Here is a 10,913-nt window from a genome sequence, read left to right as displayed (position 1 = left end):
ATCATATTTGAAAAGTCGTGGCTGTCAGGAGAGGCCCCTGGGGACTGGAAAAAAGGTCATGTCACTCCCATTTATAAAAAAGGGAACAAGGAAGACCCAGGGAATTACAGGCCGGTGAGCCTCACCTCTGTGCCTGGGAAGATCATGGAACAGATCCTCCTGGACGACATGTTGGAGCACATGAGGGAAAAGCATGTGATCCGGGACAGCCAGCACGGCTTCACAAAGGGAAGGTCGTGCCTTACCAATCTGGTGACTTTCTATGATGGAGTGAGAGCATCGGGAGATAGAGGGAAGGAACTGATGTCATCTACCTGGACTTGTGCAAGGCCTTTGACACAGTCCCCCACCACATCCTTATCTCTAAATTGGAGAGAAGTGGATTTGATGGGTGGACCATCCAGTGGATAAGAAACTGGTTAACAGACCGTAGCCAAAGGGTGGTGGTCAATGGGTCTGTGTCCAGGTGGAGGCCGGTGACAAGCGGGGTCCCCCAGGGGTCTGTCTTGGGATCGGTGCTCTTTAACATCTTTATCAATGACATGGATGATGGAATTGAGTGCACCCTCAGCAAGTTTGGGGATGACACCAAGCTGAGTGGTGTGGTCGACACCCTAGAAGGAAAGGAAGCCATCCAGAGGGATCTTGACAGGCTGGAAAGATGGGCCCGGGGGAACCTAATGAGGTTCAACACTGCCAAGTGTCAGGTGTTGCACTTGGGATGGAAGAATCCCAGACACAGATACAGACTGGGAGAAGAGCTTCTTGAGAGTAGCCCTGCTGAGAAGGACTTGGGGATTGTGGTGGATGAGAAGCTTGACATGAGCCAGCAGTGTGCTCTTGCAGCTCGTAGGGTCAATGGTATCCTGGGCTCCATCAGGAGAGGAGTGACCAGCAGGGACAGGGAGGGGATTGTCCCTCTCTACTCTGCCCTCGTGAGGCCCCATCTGGAGTACTGTGTCCAGATCTGGGGCCCCCAATACAAGAAGGATGTGGAACTGTTGGAGAGGGTTCAGAGGAGGGCCACAAGGATGATTAGAGGGCTGGAGCACCTGCCCTACAAAGAGAGGCTGAGGGAACTGGGCTTGTTCAGCCTCCAGAAGATAAGGCTGCGGGGGACCTCATTGCAGCCTTCCAGTACCTGAAGTGATCTTATAAGCAGGAGGGGATTCAACTTTTTAAAAGAGCAGATAATGGCAGGACAAGGGGGAATGGACTAAAGCTAAAGGAGGGAAGGTTTAGATTAGATATTAGGGGGAAGTTCTTTACGGAAAGAGTGTTGAGGTGCTGGAACAGGCTGCCCAGAGAAGTAGTAGATTCCCCGTCCCTGGAGGTGTTCAAGGCAGGTTGGATGGGGCCCTGGGCAGACTTGTGTAGATCCGGGCCTGGAGGCTGGTGTCCCTGCCTGTGGCAGGGGGGTTGGAGCTCTCTGATCATTGGGGTCCCTTCCAACCCAGACCATTCCATGATTCTATGATTACACGACCCTGTATTCTCAACAAGCTCACCTCATTTGTCAAGAGTCGGCTAGAGAAGGTTAACATTTTCTTTCTAGACAACCAACAGATGCTTTAAGAATCCAACTTATAAGTATTGTCTTTACTATCTTGTAGTTGTCCCTAGTACAAACTCCTATCCAAATTACCTCTGACTATAATTTACCTAGTGTGCCTTATACTATCAGTATTACAAGCTATCAGTGTTATAAGCTATCAGTGTTGTAAGCCACTTTGTACTTTAAGTAGTTTAAATAAGCATGGGGGAGGAGATATAGGTAGGTAGGGTCTGGCAGTCAGAAGATGTCGTGCTGTACGGAAAGGTAGGACACTTTCAGGACTCTTTCAGGTTGCCAATAGCGTTAAGCCTATGATGTAAGCGGGCGGAAGTGATATCATGAATGTAAGCTATATAAGGCTGTTGTAGTCACCATTAAATGCCATTTGCCATCCACCACATTGGTGTCTGCGTGCTGATGGCCCGAGTGGCCAGAGGGTGGCTGCCGTGCTGTTACTGATCCAGGTCGCCACACCGCGAATGGCAACACTCCGGTGGCAAAATGCAGCTGCTTCCGGGTTGTTTTCTCCTCTATGTGATTCTCAGAGGTGCTCAACTATCTCTGGGGCCGCGACTTTGGCCTTGAATTGCTCGTTGTTTATAGTTTAGGCTGGCAAAAAACTCTAACTACTGCTTAAAGAAACCGTCTCAGCAGCACAGCCTCACAAAACTGTAACAGGTGGGTTTCCCATGATCACCTCCTCATGTCTTTGCCATGGTCATGCAGAGAGAACCACAGGATGCCTCATAGTGTGTGATTTTTTTTCTGGAACAGGGGAAGGCCTATTTCAGATGGGTGAAATTGTTATCTGCTCAGGTGAGCAGTAGGACATATCCTCTTTGGGTTGCCAGACCTCTCAAGACAACTTATCCACAGCTGAGACAAGGGAGGAACAAAGACGTTCTTCAAATAGATGGAGTTGGTCAGACACCTCAGCCACTGTCGGTGCTTCTTCCTTTCCCCAATCTATTACTGCCAGTCAGTTGGCATATGATGCTAGTGCACTCCACACAAACATATGCCACATGTGTGAGGGACACTGGACTTCATCAGGATTGGTGGGTAGCTGCAGATCATCAGGATCACAGTAATTCACCTCTCACACAGCTAATTCCCTCAAATACTGCATACTCTGCTCTGTGGTCATGCACCTGCCTGGCCAAACAATTACATCTTCACTGAAAGGGTACCTTTCCCCTATACTTGACAGAAGTATGTATTTCCCTTCCCCTTCACCTTGGACCATTCAGACACCTCTCAACCATCCAGCTGCTGCTCTGAGTTTCAGGGAGTTAAACCCTTGCATTTCTGGCTGCTCTATGAGTCATTCTGTCTCTAGCCAACTCCTGAGTTGTTCTGGTTTTACAGTCTCCTTCCTCATTAGAAGATCTCTCACAGGGTTAAGCTTTGTGGGAGGTGAGCCTCACTGGTGGCAGATTGCACTTGGCATAGAGTGAGGAGTGTTGAATTTAATGGTGAATCTTGTCAGGTTTCTTCTGTTGAAGGGAAAATAACTCCCTCTGTGCTGCCTGAGTGCAGCCAGTTCTCTAAGGAAAGCAGGGGAGCTGGTACAGAGGGGCTGTAATGCCCCACTGTGGAGTGCAGCAGAGAGACCTGATGTAAGGACAAGGGATGAAAGTCCCAGTCGGTGGGTGAGAGTCATGGTGGGCTGGTGGAGATGTGCAGCAAGGTTGTCCCCACTGCCTCAGTGGACTATTTTTTGGACCAGTCCAGACCTCCTTAGGAGGCACCCAGGATCAATCTCAGTCAGAGCTTGTCACCTCTCCTCTACAGTGAAAATAATAACCTACACCCTTAAAAAGAAATCAATTTTACTCTGAGCTCCCTTTGAAACAGCTTCAATGATCTGTACATCTCTTGAAGACTTGAAGATAATTACATGAAGAGACATAGCTCGTTAGGGCCTGCTTTTTCTTTTTAATGAGCCCTGGGGTGCATTTGGTGCTGAGTCCTTGAAGCTCAGGTACTGAGAGGAAATTACACAAAAAACCTTCATGTCAAAAGTAGAAGCCAAAGTACCCTGAAGTATTAATGAGTCCCGCTGAGAGCCATTGCTGGCTGAGCCTCCCTAGGGACTCGTTAGAACAGTTAATTGGAGGCCATGTTGGCTGGTAGGCAAAGGCAATGTACAAGCAGCTGAGATGCTGAGCAAGCCCTGGGTTGGTTTGATGAAGCAGAAAGGCCAAGCCCTGACCCCCAGCCCCAGGGAAAACAGGTCCTGTCCCTCAGGCATTGCTCAGGGCTCTTCCTGGGGTGGCATGGGGTGTATAACACTGAGGGAAGAACAATAGGATGAGAGTTTCTCCTCATTGTTGGTCCAAAGCCCAGCTAGAAATTCATCTGTCCTCCATTTAAATAAAAGAAAGACCAGCAACACCCTCCATCCCCTTTCAGATTTAGGAGGAAACATTGTGGAAAGATGAGGACAAAGCTGAGGTGCTTAATGAAATCTTTGCCACTGTCTTTAGTAATAGCAGCAGTTGTACAGAGAGAATCCAATTCCCTGAGCTAGGAGACAGGGACAGGGAGCAGAATGACCCCACCTCAACCCAGGAGGAGACGGCCCTGCTGCACCGCAGAGATGTGCAGAGATCTGTGGGGCTGAAAGGGTGCTGAGATATCTGGCAAGGGATGTTCACCAAGTCACTTTCCATCAGTCCTGGCTGACTGGATCAGTCACTGTAACCCCCTATATAAGAAGGGACAGAAGGATGATCAGGGAAATTACAGGCCTGATAGTTTGACTTCAGTGCCAGAGAAGCTGATGGAGCAGATCATCCTGAGCAGCATTATCCAGTTCATCAAGAACCCCCAGGTGATCAGGACCAGTCAACTTGCGTTCAGGGCAGGTCCTGTTTGACCAACCGGATCTCCCTCTATGACAGGGTGACCTGCTTCTTGGACAAGGGAAGGGCTCTGCATGTTGTCTACCTTGACTTTAGCAAGGCCTTGGACACCGATTCCAAACACCTGGTCCTAGAGAAGCTCACTGCTTGTGGCTTGGAAACTGTGGTGGTTTTGCCCCAAGCAATGGCTGAGCACCACGTGCTGCTCGCTCACTCCCGGAGGAGAAACAGACAGAGCCTCTGTGGGTTGGGATAAGGACAGTTTACTGACAAAAGCACCATAAAAGGGAAACAATAACAGCCCCAATTGCACTCACACCCAGTGATAGCACAGAGAGTACCTTACAAACCCAACAATAACAGAGTGCTGCACTGTGCCACGACCACCCCTCCCCAGCCAGCCCCTTTGACAGGGAAATTATGTCAGTGTGCTGGTTTTGGCTGGGATGGAGTTGATTTCTTTTCTAATAGCAGATGGAATGCCATGTTTGGATGTTGGGATGAAAGCAGTGCTGATAACACCCTGATGTTTCTGGTTGTTGCCAAGCAATCAAGGACTTTTCAGTTGTTCCTATTTCCCTACTAAGGAGAAGGAAGGGGACACAGCCAGGACAGGTGTCCCAAACTGGCCAAAGGGTGTATTCCATTGCAATTTCGTGATGTTCAGCATAAATGGGGGCTGGTGGGAGGAGGGAAAGGCAGCTCCAGGACGTGCAGTTCTGGGGACGATCCCGTTTTCGGGACAGCTCTGGGCAGCACAGCCTGAGTTGTGTTTTTCAGTGACAAACTGCATTGTGTATCATAAGTTTCATATATTTTGCTACAAAGTCCTGTTATCATTGTTATATCTCTCTTTCTGCTATTCTAGTAAACTATTCTTACCCAACCTGTGAGGTTTTGTTTCCTTGGATTTGGGGTTTTTTCCCTTTCCCTTTCCTCTCCCTCCCCTCCAACTTTTTCCCCAGCCCTCTTCCTTTAAAAGAACAAGTGACTGTGTGGTGCTCGGCTCTCAGCTGGGGCAACACCACATCTACTAAAATCCAAAACAAATCTATTCTTAAAAACATGAAAATTCTTATATTAAAGTTGTATTTCCCTTAAGCGACATCTCCATCAATCTATTCAGCATAAATAGAATCAACAGGGCCAGCAATACAATGAAGAAGATGATCAGTTTATTGCTGCTTAGAACGATCCTTTCCTGTTTCCACATGGCATCCTTGAGCTCCTGGTTCCTCATGCTGTAGATGAGGCGGTTCACTGCTTGTGGAACCACCGAGTAAAGAAATACCTCTACCAGGTTAAGTGGTCTCTGGAGACTGGACAGGGGCCAACGGCTCCAGGTTGGAGCGAAGTAAAGGTGACAGAGCCCTGGGACCGTCTGCTGAGTGGTTAGTAGAGACTCCTTCTCTGGAGATATTAAAGACCTATCTGGATGCTGACCTGTCCAACCTGTCTGAGGACCCTGCTTTGTCGGGGGGAGGGGTTACTTGATGATCTCTGGAGGTCCCTTCCAACCCCAACAATTTTGTGAATCTGTGAATCTGTAAATAGGGAGGAGATTGAGAGGGGCTCTTCAGGCAGGCAAACATGTCAGTGCTAACAAACAAGGAGTCTACTCCCATGTAAGGAATGCACGTGGAAAAGGCTCTGTGCCATCCCTGCTACGAGGGGATCCTCAGCACAGCCCTGAAGATCTGCACATAGGACACCACAATGAACACAAAACACACAAATGCCAAACAAGCTCTGGCCACAATTTCCGTGACCGTGGCCTGTGAGCAAGAGAGCTTGAGGATCTGTGGGATTTCACAGAAGAACTGGTCAGCAGCATTGCCCTGGTAGAGGGGGAGTGAAAATATATTTGCTGTGACAATATATTTAATAAGAAATTAAAAATTATCTGCTGCTTTTTGCTGTCAGATAAAAGAGCAAGAATCTATAAGGAACTTTGCAGACAACAAGATCACTGACGTAGGGGGAGAAGGTCCTCCAAGCCCAACAGCAGAGATTCCCCTGTAGCCAATGAAGAAGACCATGGTGAATGAGGCTGTTCCCCCTCAGCCCATGCTGGATGGTGTGGAACAGTGATTCTATGTGCAGCTTGTAGACATCCCCATGCTCAGGCAGTTGCAGACACTTGAAGGAGGCTGTGACCTCCTAGGAAGCCTGTGCTGGAGCAGGTTTGCTGGCAGGACTGTGGAGGACCCACGGTGGAGCAGTCTGTTGCTGAAGGACAACAACCCATTCAAGTGACCCAGCCTGGAGCAGTTAGTGATGTTCTGAAGCTATGTGGGAAGAACTTGGAGGGGTTCATGCTGAACTGTGTCCTGTGGGTGGGACCAGGTGCTTGAGCAAGGGGAGACTGTGAGGAGTCCTCCCATGAGGGGGAAGGAGTGGCCCAGACAATGTGTGATGAACTGACCCCAATGCCCATTCCCCATCCTTCTCTGCTGCTCAGTTGAAGGAAGGAGAGAATTAGAGACGGAGTGTACCCTGGGAAAAACAGGGAGAGATGGTTGTGGGTGTCTTAATTATATTTTTCTTTCTCATTCCTCTTCTCTCTTTGATTGGGTAATGAATTAGATGGGTTTATTGAGAGTAACTCAGGAGAGTCACCTCTGCAAGATCTCTCCCTGTCCTTATCTTGACCTTTCATTACATCTTCTTTCCTTTGTGCAGCAGAGGAAGGGGAGTGATAGAGCAGCTTTGGTGAGCACCTGGGTCAACTCTCTTCAACAAGAGGTTGAAGAGGAAGAAGTACATGTGCATGTGGAGTCAATGGTCGTAGGCTGCAGTAATGATCAATAAACTCTTGCCCAAGAGAGCAGCCAGGTAGATGCCCAGGAAGAGCCAGAAGTGCAGGAGCTGCAGCTCCCATGTGTGTGCAAAGGGCAGGAGGAGGAACTGACTGATGGAGCTGCTGATGGACATCTGCTGAATCTGGGTATGGAAAAGTGTTCAGAAGTAAAAGACAGGAGTGAGGAGAGATTTATAACAAGGAAAACTACAATCTTGATTTGTCTCACAAACTCCCGGGTGTGCATGAGGAGCAGAAGCCTCTCCCATGGACTCCTAAAGAGTCACTCCTGGTCTTCAGTTATGGGTACAGGCGAATGAGTGTGGCACCCAGTTTCCATCAGATGAGGCTCACTCTCATGGAGAAGGGTACATGACAACTTCCCGTGGGAGCTGGGACCAGCAGCTCCCAGACAGAAGGAGCTTATTTGTGCCACCAGAACTGTGGCAAGAGGAATACCAGCATGGTTGATTTATGGCAGCCATAGGCCATAGCTACTTCTCCTTCCAGCCTCAGGGCTGCAAATCAAGGATGAGGGGTCTGGAATGACTGTCACAGGGGGAAAGAGTCGCTACCTGGGGGTCCTGTCTTATATGAGAACAAGGAAAGTTGATTGTCCTGCCCAGCTCTGATTTGGTCAGGAGTAATGACTCTGCTGGACACAAGGGTTTCTCCCCACCCAGGGGAGAGAAAGCCAATAAAGACTTAGTGTCTTTACAAGTAGTTTCCTTGGAGCTCCAGGGACACCTCACAGGAGACTCTGGGGAATGGAGTATGTGACGTATTCGCCTGCTCCTCTGCTGTGAGCTGGGCTGGGCTTCTGGGATGGAGGGAGCTCACTGCAACCCAGCAGCCATGACAAGAGACAGCTCTGCCCAGGAGCAGCTCCTTTGCCAAGCACACAGGACTGGGGACACTGCCTGGAGGCACCGAGGGGAGACCTGTGAAGCTGAGAGCTCACTGGAGGAGAAATCTCCACAGCATTCTGTCCTGGTATGTCTGTGGGTGCAGGACAATGCAGGTTCTGTTCCTGGAGGGATCTCCTAAAGCTGGGACATGGGGCAGTGTGTGGGGTCTGTCAGGAGGACAGGTTCTCAGCAGGACCGGAACGTGCTGCCTGCAAGGGATGTTTTTCTGCCCCATCAGAGGGACAGGGCAGGACAGCTGTCTTCTCCTGGGCATGGCTGCAGAGGTGTGAAGCAGCGTGTGCACCCAGGGGTTCCCAGGGCTGCCCTGGTTAGCAGGGACCGTGCACCCCACGGGCTGTGTGTTGGGGCAGGGACTCTGCTGCTGTCAGGGTCAGCACTCAGCCTGTTGCTGGGCTTAAATCAGTATCGCCTCAGACAGAGCCTGTGGGTGGCATGTGTGAGCCATGGAAGGACCTTTTAGGGTCCTTCAGCTGTCAAAGTGTGCTGTGTATGACAGGTCGGGTCACTATGCCAGCTGACCACTGGGAACATCCAAGGGACATTTCAAGAACACCAGGGATGAATTTTCCACTCCAGGGAAAGAGACTTTGTTTTGAATTTTCTGCTCCTGTGCACTGGGTGGGAAGTGGGAGCTGAGCTTTTCTTGATAACTTTGCAGAAGGCAGTGCAAACTCATTTGTTATTAGGACTTGTCAGAGCATCTCCTGAGCTCTGCACACACAGAAGTTCCCTGGGGCAGTACCCTGATGCCATGAGGGGTCTGCAGAGCTGAACGCAGGACAGGTGGGATGAGGTCTGGGAGGACAGAGCAGGAGGTGACATGGGCAAAGAGAAACAGCTGCATGGACAGCTCCAGGCAGCAGTCACATTGTGAGGGAAGGAGAAGGAGATGCTCACAGAAATGCCCTGGCAGTGGTTATGTGGGACCTCCCTGAAATCCCCCACAGTACAGACCATGATGTACTAAATAGAACACTAGGGTGTGATCAGACAGAATCCAGCACAGGGCAGCTGAGACCAGGGCTGATGGACAGAGCAGCTCTCCCCACTCTGCACTCAGGGGAAGGTTTCACTGGCACTGCAGCAGCAATGTCAGGCAGTTCTGACAGACGAAACACTCCTCAGGTACAGGGAGGAGAAAACGAAAGCTCCGAGGTTCTGCTCTACCTTCGGGTGAAACTGGAGTGACAGTGCTGAAAAACTCTTTCCTATCCACAGGGGATTTAGTCTGAGATCACACCATCCTTCTATTTACTGACTGCTGCCAGGCAGGACTGAGTTCTACAGAGCTCTACTGAGTTCTACAGATGACCCTCCTCACTGCAGTGGCATGCTGGAGCCAGAAAAACACAAGACCTTCCAAAAGGGACCTGGTAAACTTCCTGAATACGTTTTTTCCTCAGAGAAGAGTTCCCTAAACTCTCACTGCCTTTTCCTATTTAGACAGGCCTACATGACAGCAAAAACATATGTCCAACAGCAGCTCCATCAGCCACTTCCTCCTCCTGTCCTTTGCAGACACACGGGAGCTGCAGCTCCTGCACTTCTGCCTCTTCCTGGGCATCTACCTGGCTGCTCTCCTGGGCAATGGCCTCATCATCATCACCATAGCCTGTGACCGCCACCTCCACACCCCCATGTACTTCTTCCTCCTCAACCTCTCTATTGTTGACCTTGGCTATATCTCTACAACTGTTCCCAAAGCCATGGGCAATTCCTTGTGGGACACCAGGGCAATCTCATTCTTGGGATGTGCTGCACAGGTCTTCCTCGTTTTCTTCTATGCTGGTGCAGAGTTGTCTCTTCTCACTGTCATGGCCTATGACCGCTACGTTGCCATCTGCCACCCCTTGCACTACAGGACCCTCGTGGGCAGCAGAGCTTGTGCCCACATGGCAGCAGCTGGCTGGGGCTGTGGGTTTCTCCATGCTGTGCTGCACACAGCCAGTACATTGTCACTGCCCCTGTGCCATGGCAATGCTGTTGACCAGTTCTTCTGTGAAATCCCACAGATCCTCAAGCTCTGCTGCTCAGATGCCTACCTCAGGGAAACTGGAGTCACTGTGGTCAGTGCCTGTTTTGCTTTTGGGTGTTTTGTGTTCATTGTGGTGTCCTATGTGCAGATCTTCAGGGCTGTGCTGAGGATCCCCTCAGAGCATGGACGGCACAAAGCCTTTTCCACCTGCCTCCCTCACCTGGCCGTGGTCTCCCTGTTTGTCAGCACTGGTGTGATCGCCTACTTGAAGCCCCCCTCCACCTCCTCCTTATTTCTGGACCTCATAGTGTCATTTCTTTACTCAGTGGTTCCTCCAGCAGTGAACCCCCTCATCTACAGCATGAGGAACCAGGAACTTCAAGATGCATTGAAGAAACTTCTACAATCAATATATGATCAGCATTGATAAGCTTCCTGTATCTTTTTTGTAAGTTGCATTTTTAATTCTATGAATTTTCTTCTCCTAATTTAACCATTTTTTTTGCAATAGTTCTCTTTTCTTTGGAGGGTCTGCGTCTACTGCAGTTCTCCAAAATACTGCAGTTCTTCAAAACCCAGCCTTTTGTATACAAAGCAAGTTCTATATTTTAGGTATGTTTCTCACTACCCTCAGAATGACATTTCTTTATCTTCATATCCACTCTGACCTCCAAAGCTGTAGTTCTTGTGGATTTCCTTTCTTATGTTCTTTTGCTGTAGCACAAAGAGGGCTTCCCTCAGCCTCCCCTTCCCCAGGCTAAAGCAGCCTGGGTCTCTCAGCCTCTCC

At 49.7% G+C, this 10,913-nt stretch overlaps 1 protein-coding gene across 1 annotated transcript; it reads left to right on the top strand.

The window, feature by feature from the left end:
- Positions 1–9,620: 9,620 nt before the first annotated feature.
- On the top strand, positions 9,621–10,553 carry LOC311199230 (olfactory receptor 14A16-like; the record flags this gene model as incomplete). Its single annotated transcript, XM_084273294.1, has 1 exon — positions 9,621–10,553. The coding sequence occupies one exon, from the start codon at positions 9,621–9,623 to the stop codon at positions 10,551–10,553; it is 933 nt and encodes a 310-aa protein (XP_084129420.1).
- Between the last annotated feature and the right edge of the window lie 360 nt (positions 10,554–10,913).

The sequence above is a fragment of the Gallinula chloropus genome (genome assembly GCF_964237585.1).
Source record: "Gallinula chloropus genome assembly, chromosome: 19".
Lineage (NCBI taxonomy): Eukaryota > Metazoa > Chordata > Aves > Gruiformes > Rallidae > Gallinula > Gallinula chloropus.
Note: the sequence above shows the minus strand (reverse complement) of the source record. Positions and strands in the feature narration are given on the sequence as shown.